This window comes from Limanda limanda, chromosome 16 (assembly GCF_963576545.1).
Source record: "Limanda limanda chromosome 16, fLimLim1.1, whole genome shotgun sequence".
Classification (NCBI taxonomy): Eukaryota; Metazoa; Chordata; class Actinopteri; order Pleuronectiformes; family Pleuronectidae; genus Limanda; species Limanda limanda.
In genome coordinates, this window is record NC_083651.1 from 16531035 (window position 1) to 16549743 (window position 18709).

Sequence of the window (18709 nt, forward strand, 5' to 3'; positions counted from 1 at the left end):
GCAGCCTTCATTTAGTGACAATGTGCTAAAGTATCATAAAGTATGATGGGTATTCATCACAGTGATCTGCACAAGCAGGGGCAATACAGTGCCACAAAGGTTTTTCAATTGAAAACCATAATACTCATTAGTGTAACACTCAACATCAGCGGCAATCAGAAGTTGCATTAGCTGAGAGAGGGCGCCCGGACAAAATTACATCCCTGCAATGACTAAAACATGTATAACTCATGCTGGGGAATGCATTAATCAGGCCTGCTGGACCAGCTTCAACCTTTAAGGAATTTGTAGGAATATCTCTTTACTGCCTCCTTTACACAGCGACTGCATTAAGTGGTGAACTGTTGAGTTTCTGCAGTTTTCTGCGCAATTTCATTCAATCAGTTTAAGTATCATGTGTGATTAGGGAGGAAAAGAGAATAGACAGGAATGCTAGAGAAAATAAACCTTGCTATTCTGGATAAAAAGCAGAATATAGCAGCGATATGAAACATTTACAATTTTAATTTATTGGATTACTAGTTGAATTAAAATAATGAATTTATCTGAAAAGGGGAATTTAAAATTTTCTGTCCGTCATCTAATCAACTTATCAATTCAGCTCTAGAACACAGCATCAGTTTTAGCTCACTTTGTACCAAACCGAAAAATCTAAAACTAACTTGTATTGTTGTGAATTTTGTTCATGGTCTCCAGAATATGAACCCTCCTGACTCGGCAATCGCCTGGCTTTTCCTCTGGTGCCATCATGAAGTTGACTTTTGTTTTTTCATTTACAAAGCTCTATATCTATTCGGTAAAGGCATTAATGGTTCCCAGAGGATGAACTGTAAAAACTGAATTTTCATCAAGCGACATCTTCAGGTCAAAAACGAGCAATATTCTTTGATACTTTGTATTTTGACTGCCTCTACACTAAAATCTAGAGCATCATTGTTAATCAACATCTTTTTCTTTTGTCCTTGTTTGTCAAATTTTTTTTTATGACCGTATTGAATATTGTGTCCACATTTAGTACAAATATATTCTCAAAATCTTAAAATGAACGAAACCATAAATGACAAAACAAGAAATGCTGTTTTATTTTCTTCTCTTCAACAAGACTCCCACCATTCGAGGAATATACAAAACCATTATTTTTTTTACATTTTCAGTCTGAAGTGCTTCAAACACATTGGGAATTATTTTAACAAAAGATCTTGTAAAAAATGTCTATGATGGAGAAGAAGCCGTGTTTGTCTGCACGGTGGCGGACGTCCTATCACCTGTGAAATATTCTCATTACATGTCACACAATGTGATTAAACACGTGAGACAAACAGGACGTCTCACCCTCCAGCTGCACTCTTCTCAGCTGGGAAACAGACGGGCTTATTCCATTGGAACCTATCACTGCTACACCAGTCACTATACAGTTGTAACACTCTATTAAAACAGTGATTGTGTCACATCAGGAGAAGCTTCCTCTTGGTTGCAGCTAAAGTCTGTGATGAAGTGGGCATTGTACAGACAGGGCACAGCACCTGAAAGTTGAGAGGGGGGGGGCTCCGGGCCGGCAGCATCTCCTGTCCGGATCAGGCCTGCGATGCGAGCCTCTCAATGATTCTCCTGTAGTCTTCAACAACAACCTGATAACTCTTCTCCAGCTCCTCGTGCTGCGTCTCCGTGTCCATCTGACCCATGTGGGACACCAGCTCCTCCGGCCGCAGGCACTTCCTCAACTTTGCCAGCTCCCTCTGGTTCTTCTGTGAAATAAAACAACACAAGCACATGTCAATGAGGTTGTTGATTCAGATCGATTATTTACTACAGTAGCACAGTAATCCTCAGTGTGACAAAAGTAGTGCAGTTCTAAACCTGCCTGTTTGCTTGACCTATGGAGCCAAATGGAGGATAAATCCTTAATATTAGTGAGCCCTCCTTGAACAGTCCTGCAACATGCTGTCATTTTTTATTGCTTGCATGCTGGACGTGTTTTATAAAGCGTTTATGGAGCAGCAATGACTGCAAGGCCCGGTATGCCCGTTTATTAAAATGTTATGAATATTGAACGTATCACATGACCAAATTGCAACAAAACATCTGGGCTGCTGTGGCTGGGGGGGTAGAGCGGTCGCCCTCCTACCAGAAGGTCGGCAGTTTGATCCCAGTCTTCCCCATCTGCAAGATGCTGAACCCTGAATTGCCCCCTCGTACGAAAAAAAAAAGTGAGGCTATAAAATGCACTGTATGTGTGTGTGAATGGGGGAATGGCAAACTGTACTTTAAAGCACTTTGAGGGGTCATGAAGACTAGGAAAGTGTTATTATATATAGAGACCATTTACCTCCCTGGGCCATTAACAATACACACTCCAAGTGTGAAGCCGATAAGCTGAATGGTTCTCGTAATGTTAGAGCTACACGGGGCAGAGATTTCTGGAATTAGTAGATAAAAGGTAGATGACGTGAAAAAGGAGTTTTTTCCCCATTTACGTGTGGGTACCACTTTATAATGAGTAATGAGGGCCTATACTTTTTACCCTATACTTTGTAGAGGAGAAATGTATCCTTCACAACCTATACCTCGGTAGATAATGGTATAAACATTTGCGAAGAGCTCTTGACATGGATCGACGCGTACACGCTCATTCAGTCAAGTGCAATTTACTGCTTGTATGCATACACATGCAGACATGGTCAGCAGGGAATTGGGGGAAAGAGCAGAAAATGTATAATGTCCCTCAAATCCACAGAGCAGCAGTCTCTGCCATTCAGCTAACAACACACTGCATCTCCTCAGGGAAGGAAACATGGTCTGCATCTGGCCACCAGATCTTTCCTTGCCACTCTCCCAAGGAATTCCTGCTCCCTTCTCCACCACAACGGTCTTTTCCATGTCAGATTCTGCCCTTTTTTTAGACGTGCAGTTCCCCCACTGACAGCTAATTCTCTAATGGCCAGTATGTGAAGTCTTGGCGAGCAGCTCAAAATATAAAGCGTCAGGAGCAAACAGGATGCAGGGTGTTATGTTGGTGCACACAGATGGAACCAGTATTTCCCACCGACAAGTCTAGTGAAACAGAATCAAAAATTATGATATTCTGTTCGCCAATCTTAAATCTGTTTGACTAACTGTCTGAATAGAAAACTTTCCGAGAAAAGAAAAAAAAGCGATTAAATAAAATTGCACTGTTTCCCGGTGAAGTTCAAAATGTGCAGCAATAGTAAAGCTCCAGAAGTCTGAATAGTAGAAGCTTTTCAACAAAGTGCTTTAAACACACTTTCATGAAAATAATTTCTCCCAAAGAAATGCAAATCCCGACTAATAGAAAAAAGCTCCGTCAGCCGCAGAACCACAGGCACCAGGAGCGCCCTATTGTGGCTGAAACAATATGGCACTAATAATCTATCAATTTTCACAGGATCAATTCTTAAAGATGAATTTTTCTGCTGTTTTAAAAAGGGTAACATAATAAAGAGTGAGAATACGAAGCTGTAAGCGTGGAAGTGTGCTGTGCATGGGCCGCTTCACTTCCTGCACTGAGCAGCTGCAAAGTGTCGCTAACAAAAGACTGGAGTCTTGTTTGACAGCGACACAGGCAGGTTGACGTGCATATTTATTTGAATATATGAGTAAATCTCTCACTGTGAATCTCAGACCGCATCCAGATTTGACCTCCTGTTCATTCACATGCTGTCTGAAGCAGTGACGATTGAGTACTCACCCTGTATGGTCCAAATAGCCTCTTCTTCACCTCCAAACGGTAATCTCTGGCTTTTTCTTCATTGCTCATGTCTGTGGCTCTTAGACGCAGGATTTCGTAGACACGCCTCGCATGTTTCTGTCGAAAGAAAATCACCCACAAAAATTAATGTATGTCAGTGTGCTTCAACAGGAAGCCACCACACGTCCCTGCACAATGGCTGCAGGAAATCTATTCAGGGCGTAGGATGAAATCAGGCATCTGCACATCTGTTCCAAGAGCAAAGTTTTCTCAAGAAAAGCCATAACGTTTCTATTAATATCACCGTGATTGATAATCAGCTAAGGAACCGACATGAGATTAAAATGCATTTTAAGGCAAAGATGTGAAACATAGGAGTTTTGAAACACAGATAATGCTGAAAGTTCTTGCTTTGCCAAATACCAAGAAAATGAATCTTGATAGAAAAGCTGAAAAACAAAGTCGTAACAATTACATTTGGATGGTCGAACTTCTGCAATAGTATGAAGAAAGATTAACAAACTTAAATATATAAATATGTAAAAAAAAACATTAAAATCTTTATTTTGGAACCAACATGGTCTGCTGGTCTTAGACTCATCCATAAAGTGAAGGTTCAAAGCAACACTAGGGGTGTCACGATACCAAAAATTCAGTAGTCGGTGCCAATACCATTAAAATAACACGATTCTCGATGCCAATTTCGATACCACGGTAAAAAAAAAGTGCATTATTTGGATGTTGTTAATGTCATATACGGTAATTCAATGTGCTTGCGCTGCGCATATACTGAGGGTTATACGGTAGTTGCGGTCGCATGTGAGTGACGCTTTGTTGTGAGACACGTTATGCATTAAATGATACATCTGCCTCACGCCGGGTTTACACCGGACGCTGAAGCGACGCCAAAGCGACTCGTAAGTGCAGCACCAAGCCTTAAATAACAGCTGGCTCCCATCCACTCCCATGCGCCGCTTCAGCTTCCGGTGTAAACAACCATGTGCCGGCGCGCTAAGGATTAGCGCGGCGCGGCGGCGTAACTTCCGTGTCCGGTGTAAACCCGGCGTCAAACGCAAAATACTTCCATACACGACTCTTTGTGCCTTTTTAATAAACAAGTCGAGGTGGGGCGAACGCTGCAGCTGCAGTTGCCGTCTTGGTTTTCAGAATGTAAACGTCGACTGGCGCAGCACCGATGCTAATGCTAAGTTGCTAACAGCTGCTGGCATCGAAGCTGACGGTGCCTACGGTACTTCAAAAACTTGGGCATCGGCATCGTTTTGTTATGTTAGTATCGAAAGGTATCGTAGGTATCGGTTCTCGTGACATCCCTAAGCAACACAATCAAGAATAATTAAATAATCATTTGACAGTATGAAGAAAAAAAAGCCAAACATTTGCTGGCTCCAACTGTTAAACCGTGACGACTTGTTGCTTTTCTGCTTTATATCAGTGTATATCGGTGGTTTTGGACTGTAGGTTGAACGAAACATGCAAGTGGAAATAATGATGACATTTTAAAGACTCAGCTACTTATCGAAAACAGATGAATTGATAAAAAGAGTAGATTGCAGCTTTATGTGGCACCTTGTTGATTTTCGACTTGTCTTGTGCCTCTTTGATCATGTCAGCTGAGAAGCCCAGGTGCAGCTTGTCCACGGCGAAGGACGACAGGCCCTGACAAAGTTTGACCAACACGTAGTCCCTCAGCTTCACGTAGTTCTCAGAGGGATCTTCAGCTGCAAACATCATACAATTTAAATTAGTTAACTGTGCTGCTCTTATGGTTTGTAAATCCTTTACATGAAACATGGTGCAATTCAGGACATGTTAATGCTGATATTGTGGCCAGTATGTATACAGAGTTAGACATATTACAAAATAAAAAAGAAATTACTTTGAGGAAACAGCGAAGAACTAGAATAGTACTGCTCATGCTTTCACCAAGTCTTAATACTCTAATATCTGCTAAATACTAATAAATATCTGCTCACGGAAAAAATCTAAATCCTGCATCCGCCCCTTAATCCGCATCCCCACCAGGTGATTCACTGGGTTCTTGCCAGGCCAAGGACCCATCCCGCTACCAAGTCTGATGTAAATCTATTTTTTTCATAATCCCTCTAAAAAATCAAAGATAACAAATGGACACAAGTGAAATCATAACCTCCTCAACAAAAGTATGTATTACACTAGACCAGATGAATCATAAACTTTCTGTTTATTTATAGCTAAATTCTAATGTTCTTTCTTCGAAAACGATTTCACTATGGGAAGAAAAAGGCCTGTGGTATTCATCCTCTATCTCTATGCAAATTATTTTGATCCAGCTTGTCTCAATGGACGTGGGTGACACAAGGATCTCAGATTAAATGTTTATCCATGCCTCCTTCAACACAGTAAATGGCATTTAGAAAAAAATGTTATTGACGCTCACCTGTGATGTCTTGCACTTTGGGCAGGCTGCAATAAAATCTGTGCACTGCCTCCAGGAGCTGAGCTCCATGACCCTCTCCTTGGAACGGAGACAGGATCAACATTTGGCTGTGTAGTTAAAGAGTGATAGAGATACAAACAAAACCGATGAGAAAACAAGTTAAACGCTTATAAAACTTATTTATGAGGCATCTGAGTCGTTGTCCTTTGATTAAAAGCAGAAAACAATAGATTGTTATACTGATCCATCAATGCATCAAATCAACTCACATCAAAAGCTTATCTATAAAGTTGTTTTCAGATACAAATCACCCTGGTTTGGTAATGAAACAAAATCTGCTTGAATGCTTGGCTATATAAGCCAGTAATTTGGGCTCTTCGGGAAGAGGATAAAGAAATGTATAATTTTCCACTCCCTTTTCATACAATAGAAGGGGACGGCACGTGCTGCCCCAGCAATTACCTTACACGTGGTCGGGTTTTGTCTGGGTACACGTAGTAATTATAAACTGTCATGTAGCCAACAGTTGCGTAGAGAGTCTCCCCATCTTTATTGTACTTTTCAAATCTGCAGAGAAAACACAAAGGCAAACAGGTCAATTACAGGCACACTCCCAATCCAGTGACCATTTTAGCCCGCGCGTTCCCCTTACCCGCCCTTCACCCCCACAACGTCGGCGTGTTAGAGTAGCCAGGCCCCGATTGGTACACCTGCTACAGCCTGAATACATTATGCACTTAATTGGAGTACTGCAACTTAGAGGAAGAGAAGGGACTGGAGGAGGGACTGAGCTCCTCAAAATCACTTCAGTCCATTTTCCCCATTGTGGGTATTAATAGGTGCCAGGGTAAAGAAAACACTGGCAGAGGCTCTTTTTACTGTTAAGACATTGTTCAGTGTTTCAAAAGACAACAGTATTCAATTCAGCTCTTGCCCCTGAAAAATCTGAAAAGGGCTTTCGGCACAAAGGCAGCCTCTTGCCTGATCAACAATTCTACTACAGGGGAAATATAATCAAACTGGCCGGGTAATTGGTCACAAGCGCCTCAAAAGGGGGCTTTGTTTTTCAATGACACAATAAAGGCCTTCGCATAGGGGTGGGTGCCAGAGGGGTGGTGGGGGGGTTGATGTCAATTAAGAAGGGCACTCACACAAGAAAGAAGTCCCAACGATCGTCGTCTGGGTCGATGAAGCTGGCGGTCTCTATGAACCACATGAGGAAGGTCTGCAGGCGCTCGTGGTACTCTAGGAATCCTGGGCAGGTGATATCAGCCTGGGGCAGAAAACGGCACAAAACAAAAGTTAGAGGCGCTTTAGAGTTAAATCTCACCCGTCCTGTCTGATTTACAGCTCCTAGAAAAAGTTTAAAATTATGTTCACAATCCAAATTGCTTGATCACGCAGGCCAAGCAGTAAGTGATGTTCTTACCTTGTGAATCTGGTACGTGAGTTCTCCGGCATCCTCGCTGTGGACTGTGTACGTGTGGAGCAGGGTGCCGAAGGGCTTGAAATTGGCCTCTTTCTCCAGGAGTGACATGAAATCGTCCGTGTTGCAGGTAAATCCAGCGGGAACGATTTCACGGATCTTCCCTTCGACCTCATCAGGCTGGATAACGTCACGTGAATGAATGTAGAAATAAAGAAAAAGATTAAAAAGGGGGGGCAACCTACAGTGGTGTATATACGTATACGTATTAGTCAAAAATGCCCATGTAGTACGCCCCCCCCCCCACCACTCGAACCACCACTGGAACCACCCCTCGACCCACCCACTTTTTCAGTCCATCGGAGTTCGGCCGGCCGCCATTAAAGTCTTGCAAGCCTTGGAAACACTCGGATAAGCTAACTGCAGCATGAGTCGACTTCCACACCCAAGATGCTCAGTGCTGGGCTGCACAAATCAGCACAAATGTCTTCATGTGACTCCAGCTTCAGAAGACAGAGCTAACCAGCCAGGGAGCTGGGTGAGAGGCAGAGGAAACAGAGCCTGCGTTTGGGCTGAGTTACCTGCCACAGCTCCCTCCTCAGCTCGGGCTCCGGCTCCTGCTCCGTGATCACGGAGGAGGCTGCCGGGGCAGAAGCCGCGATCTCACGATCAGCTGGGTGGGAGGCGGAGGAAACAGAGCCTGCGGTCGGGGTGATTTACCTGCCACAGCTCCCTCCTCAGCTGCACGAACCGGTGCCGGTCACTAGGGATGCACCGATCCGCTTTTTTCACCTCCGATACCGATATCTGAGGTTTAGTATCGGCCGATACCGATCCGATACTAATTAAACAGTTGGATTCCCCTGGTCCGCACCAGTTCTAAGTCACCCGCGGGCGAGTTCACCAACTTTGCAGCTCCGCCGGTTCCGTTCAGACTAAGCAGGACGGGAGATCCGGACCGGGACCCGTCCGGCACCGGGCCGGCGGAGGGACCGGGAGCGGGACCGGGAGCCGGACCGGGGTTCACAGCCGCCCGGGGGAAGCTAGCGGCGGCGGGCGGAGTGGGAAAAGTTCCGGGTCCCGGTCCCGGGGCAGCAGCACCAGCAGCCCGGCTCCGGGGAGCACCGCGGCCCCGGTGGAGGCGGCTCGGCTCGCACCAGGAACCGGGGGAGAGGCGCCGGACACTGTCGGCTCCGCACGGCGTGTTGCTTGCGTATGACGTCACTCACAGTGCACATTATAGAATTACACTGAATAGATCAGCCGATATGGATCGGCCCATTGTCACCGATACCCGATCTAGAAATTTCTTCAATATCAGTACCGATACCGATACAAATATCGGATCGGTGCATCCCTACCGGTCACCAGCAGCTCGTTGCCGCCTCCGTCGCTGGCTTTATAATAGACTCATACCCGGGGTTTTAAGTGCATTTCCCCGCAAAAGTTGCAGCAGTGTTAGCTTCCAAAGCTAGCCCCCACATCCCTTTGCCTGTGTGTCTGTGTGTGTGCGTGTGTGTATATATGCCCTGTATGAATAAATATACACATACAATTAAATACTGTATACACACATATCTAATGCATGTATTTAAATAAATGTACATCCTTATCAGAAGGTGTTGTAGTTTTAAAATTGTAGCTTCAGTGAAGAAACACAACAAACAAATACAGAAATATGTGTAGGACAGTGACTTAAAATTATTATAACAACCTTAAATATGCTAAGGAGAGATTTAAGGCGTGAAAGTGGATGTGTGTGTGTGTGATTGACAGGGGGGGGCGGGGTGGTGAGAGGGGGGCGGGGCGAGGAGAGGGGGGGGGACTCAAAACAGGTCAATCTGAAGAGGGCTGTTTTAGACAGGGTAAAAAGGCTGCTGTTTTAAATGATCCTTGTGGTATTTTGACCAAAAAATGTTACAGACATTTCATTAAGACCCCAAGGAACCATATCAACTTGTGGTAAAATGGACATAATAGGTCTCCTTTAAGTTAAAACTTGAGCAAAACTGAGAAAACTAAAAGAATTGAAAAATCTCAGGATGAAAAAAGGTGCCATCTACGTAGAAGAAGCTGAAAAAGATATCAACATGGAAAACAGTTAGATTCAAGAGCTTTTGGCGATGATACCCGACGGCGGAGTTGCTGTGTTATAAAAAGAAAACACATGATTTCAGCAGTGGAATTTATGTCATATTCTGCCTCCTGCATGCTCTACCCAGTTGCCAACCCTCGCCTGAACGTTCCGGACACTTTCCTGCTGTTGTGATCGTGTCTGATCTGCATGAATGCCTGCGTTGATAATGTGTGAAAGACAAAGTCTGGAGAAAGTCCAGACCCAATTCTTCAGATATTTTCTGGAGTTGCTGTCTAAATCCAAAGGCTTAAGACATGTGTTTAAATATATTCTGTGTTGTACACATCGATTTCATGTTCACAGAAATGACTGACTTATGAAATGAAAGTTATGAAAGTCTGCAAAAAAAAGGTGCACAATAACAGTGGAAGCTTACATGTTTTGTGGTGATGAAAAGAAAACCATTAGGCAATTAAAACTGTCAGCTGAGCAGAGACCACAGCAGCCTCCTCCCCCTCGCCCGGTGAAAAGACCACTTAAATCAGTACATTTACTACTTATGTTAAACCATGAATATGTGATGAAGTTGCCACAATAAAAGCATTTCTGCGTCTCACTGGGAAATAAAATCTTGTGAATTGATCTCAACTTAACAAACCTTTGGGGCCATCCATAATAGAGGCCTCTCCTCTAATCCTGCCAAGTGAACCCAATCAAATGAATTTGCCCCTGCGTTTTTCAAAGAACCTCAGAGACAAAGGGGCCCTACCCTTGGACTTTTTACTCAGTGCAACGTGTGGTTAGTTCAGCTGTAATGTTTGCATTGTATCCATTTCCACAAGGATTGACATGAGAACACTTTGCTGAGCAGCCCTTTCACACCATTTACATGTGTGATGGGCATTATTTCGGCACAGAGACCCTCGCTGCTCAGCATTGAAAACTGGGAAATGAAGACGGTCTGAGCAAAATGCACTACAAAAGGCTAATACAACATACTGCTAATTCCCCCCTTTCAGACATCAGCTAATATCTAACTGGAAGTAATGCACCTGCAGCTGAATGCCTCTTAACCATTGTAATTGTTCAGCCACATTTCTAAGGAACAAGGAGCGTACTTAAAAGGCCATGGACAAACAAGTCCCTTTGTCCCGGCCACTCTCCTACATACTAGACACTAAATTGCACAGCCTTCCAGAATAGATGCCTTAGTTGGGCATGAATATAACTTAACAATCTCCCTTCAGAACACTTTGTTAATGTCTTTGATTTCCAACAAAAAGAACAAAGGGACATCAAACTATCTAATTTGTTGTGTTGGTATTATTTCCTTGCTTTAATCAACTTCAAAGACCAAACCACTATCAAGATTTAAAGTAATCGCTGTTCGCTAATTAAATTAATTGTAGAGTATCGATTTTAAATCTGAAACATGTTTATACATCTGCATATAACCAGTACAAACACCAAAAAGGCTCCGGCACTAAGATCAGCCTTTTCTACGAGAGGTGCTGTCATACGTGTTTTCGACCGATTTAAAGGAAACAAGGTGATATTTGATTATCGTCTCGTATCGACATGGCAGCTGCATAAACTCCCCTCGCTTCTCTTCTCTCACCAGCTGCACGGCACCCCGACCATCCACGCACACTCAGAGACAAACACTCTTCAGACGCAGCCTGAACTCTGCTGCTCCCTCGCTCCCTGCCTCTACACCAGCTGCACTCAAACCCTTAACAAGGTGAACACTCAGGGGTCAACGCTCAACAGTGAAGCAGTAGCGGCGCAGAGAAAGGATGAGGTAGCCATCGCGTTTCGGTTTGAATATCAGCTTCAAACTACGTTCCTAAAAAAAGTCTAATGGCTCTCTCTATGTGTAAAATCAGTAAATTGGGTTCCTTCTTTATTTTGGAGCTGCCCGAGATGAGTGATGTGGTGCTCATCACTCCCAGGATCAGGCAGCACCATCAACTTTATACGGGCTAATTCGTAATCTGAGTGCATCCACAGAAATACAAAATCCTGCTCCCACTTCCACCAGTTGAAGTCCACATTGTCCAGTATCGGGCCCCCTGCCGTCTCCACACAGGACAGATGTCCCTGAGCTCAATCGTCTGACCTCAATAGGGGCCCTGGCTAATTCTTGCACGTTTTCTGCATTGACTATTTCAGGAAATATTCAAAGCAGCCAGTGGCCTCTTGTGCCGGAGGAACCAGGACAAGTATTTAGCTTAACTGTCCGTTTTTGTCCAAATACTGGCTGTTGATATGTAAATTCTTCAGTCTGGCGACTAGAAAAAAAGTTGTACATACCAAGCAATGCTGCTCTCACAGGAACACAGAAAGTACAGAGCCATTAACTGGCCGATTAATCGATAAAGTAATCAATATATGAACTGGATGTCTCCGTTTAAAAAAGTGGAATCTAAATCAGTTTACAGAAATTCACCCTCAAAGGTTGTTTTCATCGTAGATGCCTTCAACAACAATTCTCTCCTGGAAATGTATATACAAGACATCCAGCCGTGTCACATTACTCCTCCTGCTGATTCAATCACACAAACCCCTGAAAAAAATCAATGTCTCATGTAAGACCCCACGTACGAAACCATTTAAAACCCTTCTCTTCCGACGGGGAGGAGTAGGATTAGTGTCCGCGGACACAGGGGACCATGGTGGGATGAGATTTAGTCTAACAAAACAGGAGATTTCTGACGGGAATAATATCACCCCCCAGAGAGGGCACGAGTTACTTCAGCAAGTGAGGAAACAAGAAACTACCACAAAGCACATACAAAAGACCAGAGGACTAACTAAAAATAAGTGATCGCACTGCCAGTTAACCTACCAGGTGTTTGTCTTTCAAAGTTTGTTGGATTAATAAAACACAAAATTAAACACCACACCGGGTATTGAAAAGTCACATTTACTCAACTACATTTAAAATACATTAAATATTTTGGTTTTCTTCATATTACCAACAATATACAAAAAATGTCCATACTGAAGCATGGTGGAGGTAAGAGCGCTGTTCTGACAGTGAAAATGACATTGATACACGTGTTACTCATATTAAGTCTAGTCTCCATCATCAGCCTCTCGGGTGTGGGTGGATTGGAATGAGCTGTGTTACTGATAATCACTGAACACTGACATTTGTCAGTGTTACCAACTTCTGTGCAAAACTAATAAAGAGATGTTTCATATCGTCCGGAGCCTGTAGCAGGAAGGAATCCCCTCAGAATGAGGCTTTACTGTGGGGTAGGTGTGTTTCTGCTGATTTAAAGTGTTTAGTTTATGAACAAAATATTTATTATGCTGCCCAAAAAGCTCAAATTTGGTTTCATCTTTTATTTTGGGAAACTCCTTCAGCACAATATCTGTCAGCGATGACACTCCGTGGCCCCTTCAGAGTTCACAGACCTCATGATGGCCTCCATCAAACTCATCTTCCTCAAGCCGACGACAGCTTAGCCATCCTATTTTCAATTTGTCTCAAGATATAAATCGTCTTGTATCCTCCCTGATTGATATATCAGCCACTGGATGATTGATGATGACAAGCGCCCAACATTCACCCGCTGTTAGGCTTTAATTTGCTCAGCCAACTCTTGTGCAAAATATTTTGGTCTTCAGCTGCTAGATGGTTGACTTTGGTAATCTGTCGCTATGCAATTAGTTCTCCAATTGTAACAAAGCCTCTAAATTATAAAGAATAAAGAAAAGCATGCCCTACCTCCACACAATCAAAAGTCTCAGTAACTTTTGAGGAGTATTTCACTTTTAAGATGGTGCTCAGGTTTCCGGCCGTGTAGAAGAGCTGTATCTGAAGACCTTTGTATCCAAAAGCGACCTCACTGCAGAAAAGGTGATTGACATTGTTTAGAAACCGCGTGACGTTAAACATGCAACAATCTTCAAAGACAAAATGATAAAACAGCTGGTTGATGAAATAATTGGAGGCTAAAAACATCTGACTGTTCTTATACAACTAATTTAATATAACCATTGAGTGGATGACCAATGTTTGCTGTAGGTGTGGCCATGTACTGTATTTCAGACATGTTGCATTGTTCCCTTCACCACCACATCGCTGGCAGTTTATAGCAAAATAGATTTCATCATTATGCCATGTTTGATTGAGCTTTACTAGCAATTACGCTCGCTGAAATAATTAATGCCCTAATTAGTGAGTTCCCTTTGAGCTGATTGCAGCAAGAGCAAAAATAACCAATCCTAGTTCTGACTAATTTGGAAATGCAATTTGGAGCGTAACGAAATGCTGCTGTAAGCCTACACACAGACACAGGTGTCACTGCCAACAACAATGTCTGGATCAATAGCAACGCCTCACATATTAGGACAATAAAGTGAATAAACTTGAAAGACAGGCCACGTGTTCACTGACACCACTTAATTCACTTTATGTCAGAAAAGATGATACAATATAATAATGTAGAGGCAGGTTTCTTATTTGAAAGCTCTCAATACTAAAGGCCTAAGAAGAAATATGAAAATAACATAATAAATAAGAAATAATTCATGATGGATGAAACATATGTGAAAACAGAAAAGCTGTAGCGTTGACAGGTCAGATCTGGGGATTATGTTTTCTGTTAATATAATTGAAGAAATGGAAAATTCTGTCAAAGCCATGGGTTACAGAGAAAAGCACATGTTTTAAAGGCTGCTGAGGGAAATCCAGTCTGTTCTTGATGAATCTGTCTTTTCATTTATGAAGCATGTACAAATCTGTAAAGGAATAGTGTGACAATGTGTGAAATATATGGATTTAAATGAGGGTCAAACAGATTGTAAAGTGGCTTGTAAAATAATGTTCACAATAATTCAAATGTCTGTAGATGTAAATAAACATGTAAACATTACTTCACAAGCGCAAAAGTGGTTTGACCCTAATTTGAGCCCAGTGAAATATGGACATTCACTCTTTCCAAGAGAACAAACACATCAAAGCAATATCTGTGCATCAACTACAGAAATGAAGTTAGGGAAATATAAGCTATGTGACGAAACTTTTTTTTTTGCACGGTGCTTTGTTTCTCTATCAATATAAAAAGTGACATCATTATAAAAAAGAAATACTCACTCGTCTCCAAAGACTTGGTGGCTGTACTCTGGGTGGAATGTGGTGCCATCATCTTCAACATCTTCAGGAAAGCGAACTGAGAGGAAAGAAGATGATGCGCAGTTAATTAAAATGCTGTCTTTTACTCATATAACGATATTATATATCTACAAGACATATGAAATATAGAAAAAATAACATACCAAGCTTCAAACAGATGGCTTCATTGGTGTCACACTTGTATTCCGCCAGTTTTTTCTCCATGGAATTTACAGCTGAGAAATCAAAGTTCTCCATGTTATCTCAAACTCGACACTGCGATGATCAGTCAATTAATGAATACTTTTATGAGAAATCTAAGAACATAGGACAAGATGGTAAATATCCTTTGTACCTTTGAACCTTTGAAGGTCCTCTACACATCATAGGTAACCAACTAACATTAGATGTTAGCAGGTGACTTCTGTTGTTCACCTGAGCATCATCAAGTGCTTTAACCTTGTAATCAATGACACAGGCCGAACGTGTCCGTATGCTGAGGCTGAAGGCAAACCTGTATAATAAAAGATGCATGTATTTGCAGGTCCACTCCCCAGTTTTTAGTCTGGGAATTTTATGTTTTCCATTTTCATACATGATATTGAAATGAACATTTTTGGAGTATCATCGGCTTAAGGCATTGAAACTAGTTGGACATAATCCTTTAATGAACAGGATCAAGAAATATAGCTGTGTTTAGAGTCTATAAAACAAAACTCTGCCGAGGACTAGCGGTAGAGACAATAGGATCTGATATAGCTTTGTTTAGGGATCAGAGATTAAAATGACCCAATGGATGATATTATCAACAATCTCTCCTGTGACCTTGGGCTGATCATTTTTGACTATGTGCTGGTTATACTCGTAGACTGTATATATAGGGTTATACTCCATATAAATGGCTAAAATATTCAGTCCACCTTATTAAGTCAGTTTTATGTTCTATTTTTTTAAATGTTGGTTGTGTCTGAACAATTTGCTAACAGTAGACAATCACTTTATGAGAACCTAAAGCAATTCCTCAAAAATAAAGAAGCTGGAGCCACTGGATGTTTGTCATTTCTGTTGATAAATAGCAGCAGGATTGATTCATAAACTATCAATATAGCCAAGGCCTGGTTTTATTTGGTGATCACCAGAACCTCCAATAGTCATAAACTTGTTGCATTGGCCTCATCTGTGCTTTTCACTGAGTAACAACGAAGACACTGATGTGCTTCAGATAGATAGATGGATGGATAGATGGATAGATAGACAGACAGATAGTTAGCTTTGAGTGACCTCTCAAACGTAATATCTGTCAGGATTAACACCCACATGTGCTGGAATAATAAGGAGTCTTGTGTTTGTGTCAGATGAGGACACAATCAGCTGTTAGCTCAGTATATTAGCAACGTGTCGTGTGAGAAAACACATTGACTCGCACATCAACACCACTGAGCACACGCCGAGTGATTAAAACACACATTCAACTTGAAACCCAAGCGTTACACAAACACATGGACACAACACACGCCATGGCAGCCTGCTAGCATGCTACTGTTGTTAGCAGGCAGGCCCCCATTGCTGTCACTGCAGCGTTAGCTAGCTTAGCTCGCTGGACTGAGCACAACGCGATTCAGAACTACCAGCGGTGTAGAAGCAGCACTGACGGAGACTGTCTGTGGAAACACATTAAAGCACAGACAGGATAATACAGGCGTGGACGCATTTAGCTGCTTACCCGCCATTTCTGCTCTCTGTGTACTACGGAGCTCTGTTGTCCCAAAAGACCCGCGGAATCGGAACCACTTCCGGGTCCTCGTGTTTCCGCGGAAACAGGATGTAGTTTTATTTTATGGAGCTTTTAGATTTCAAGATTTTGCTACAAAAACTCTTAAATGTGAATAAACCGGGTTTGTATGGAATACAATTTATAAAAATCAACGGTTTAATCCCCACTCTTCCCCATCTGCATGGCTAAGTGTCCTTGGCGAGATATTGAACCCCTAAATTTGTCTGAACTTCAACCACCTATTCATTGCACAATATCTTAAATTATGTAAATTTAGAAAAAAATAAAAAATTTAAAAAAAATGGAATAGATACAATTTATTTGAAAAATTAAATTAAATTAAAAAAATTAATCCTGCACAGTCCGCTACTGCAGGAAGTGCGCAGTCCGCTACTGTGCAGGATGTGCACAGATGGCTAATGCGCAGGAAGTGGGCAGGTCGCTTCTGCGCAGGAAGTAATTCAACTAAAATCAAACAAAAAAATTATAAATAAAAAAATTACAAAATAAAAAAATAACCGAAAATAACTGAAAAGTAAATTTTCAAATTTCTTTGCAAATTTTGGTTAGAATTTGAGCATGTTAAAGCCCTCAAAAATCCAATTAATTTGCCCGGACGAAAGGGGCCATTGGGTTTGCAAACAGTAGCTAGCTTAATTTTGATTTGTTACATGTGTAATTAGCAATTGTAAGCTAACACTAACCATATTAGAGATGAAAAAATACATATCAAGACACATTAACATCATGGAAAGAAAAACAAGGTTATTTTACTGTTACAATTATCAACTAAAATACAGGATTACAAACTTGAATTTCATTGGTTACTGGTTTGTGTTTGCTGAGTGTAAGCAGTGAAGTTTTGGTGTTTAACTGAAATATTAAAAAAAAAAATTCTACCCTCTTATTAGTAGAAAAAGAGTGAAATCAAAATAATTGAAAGGTAACTCGTAGCTCTGTTTACGGTGATGCAAATGTGGGATAACATTTTTTTTATATATATATATAATAGTTGGTAAGAAAATGTTTTACTTCTTCCTTTGGGTTACAGTAAATCTTTATCTCAGCAAAATGTGCAGAAATTGGATCTCTGGGGGAATGTGCAATTTTGAGCATCCCTCTGAGCTCTGGTAATGCTGTGCTATCATCCAAGCCTCAGCTATTCTGTCCTGCAGGAGCACCAATGAATGATCAACCCCATCGTATTTAAGCCACTGTAATTTTACCTTTACTACACTGTCATCACTAGATTATCCCCTTCCTGAACAATAACATACCTTTACAATCCTTGGGCAACAACTTGTGTCCGCATGGAGTCAGAACATGCTGCTTGATCTCTGAACTTCAAACTACTGTCGATTAGACTTGTGTTCTGCAACTGCAGGGAATGAGAAGATAGAATACTGATGTGTTAAAGAGGTTTGTTATGTGTGTCTGAATTATTGAGTTATTATATCTGAGTACACATTTTACTGTATTTGTTTCTGTATGTTACTACATATATTACTACATATGTTGAGGTTTATAGTTCTATATATGTTGCTGTATATATAACAGTACAGGTTGCTGTGTATATTACTAGATATGTTGCTGCATATGTTACTGCATAGATATCTGTTTATGTTGCTGTATGATACTACATATGTTGCTGTATATATTACAGTACATGTTGCGGTGTATATTCCTGCATAAGTTCCTGTATATTTGACTACATATTGCTGTATATATTAATGTTTATACGTATTCAATATTTTTGTATATACTGCTGAATATGATATTGTATATATTTTTGCATTTGCTACTGTAAATGTATATTATATGTGACTGAATATATATATCTGTATATATTGTAGCATATAGTACAATACATATCTCTGTATCTTACTGAATATGTATGATTGTAAATATATATATATATCCATATTGTCAACATGCTGAATCAGAACAGCTCAATGAACCGTTACCTCATGTGACCCGGGCAGACAGGAAGTGCTGTGACATATCTGCAGACCAACTTTCTCCAGAAACGCACACACACACTCTCCCTCCTTGATGAACACACATAGCGCCCTGAAGACAGAAAAGGACAATGCTTGTCTAAATATATATTTCAGCGTGTGTGTGTCTGTGTGTGCGTTTGTGTGGGTGTGTATGTCTTCCCGAT

The 18709-nt window shown here is 41.5% G+C and overlaps 1 protein-coding gene across 1 annotated transcript; it reads right to left on the reverse strand.

The window, feature by feature from the left end:
* Positions 1-1058: 1058 nt before the first annotated feature.
* Positions 1059-16562, reverse strand: hat1 (histone acetyltransferase 1). Its single transcript, XM_061088364.1, has 11 exons — positions 16495-16562; positions 14936-15007; positions 14754-14829; positions 13383-13503; positions 7573-7749; positions 7295-7416; positions 6606-6710; positions 6144-6250; positions 5294-5445; positions 3707-3823; positions 1059-1745 (listed from the first exon to the last, which is right to left on the reverse strand). Exons 1-11 carry the CDS (start codon positions 16499-16501, stop codon positions 1575-1577), a joined length of 1227 nt encoding a protein of 408 aa, XP_060944347.1. The 5' UTR covers positions 16502-16562; the 3' UTR covers positions 1059-1574.
* Between the last annotated feature and the right edge of the window lie 2147 nt (positions 16563-18709).

What these genes read in the sequence shown, in the direction of transcription:
- hat1 (XM_061088364.1), bottom strand. An exon ending in AGCCATCTGTTTGAAGCTTG is followed by an intron (nt 14,830 to 14,935) that starts GTATGTTATTTT and finishes CTTTCCTCTCAG; the next exon opens with TTCGCTTTCCTGAAGATGTT. An exon ending in GGCTATTTGGACCATACAGG is followed by an intron (nt 1,746 to 3,706) that starts GTGAGTACTCAA and finishes TTTATTTCACAG; the next exon opens with AAGAACCAGAGGGAGCTGGC.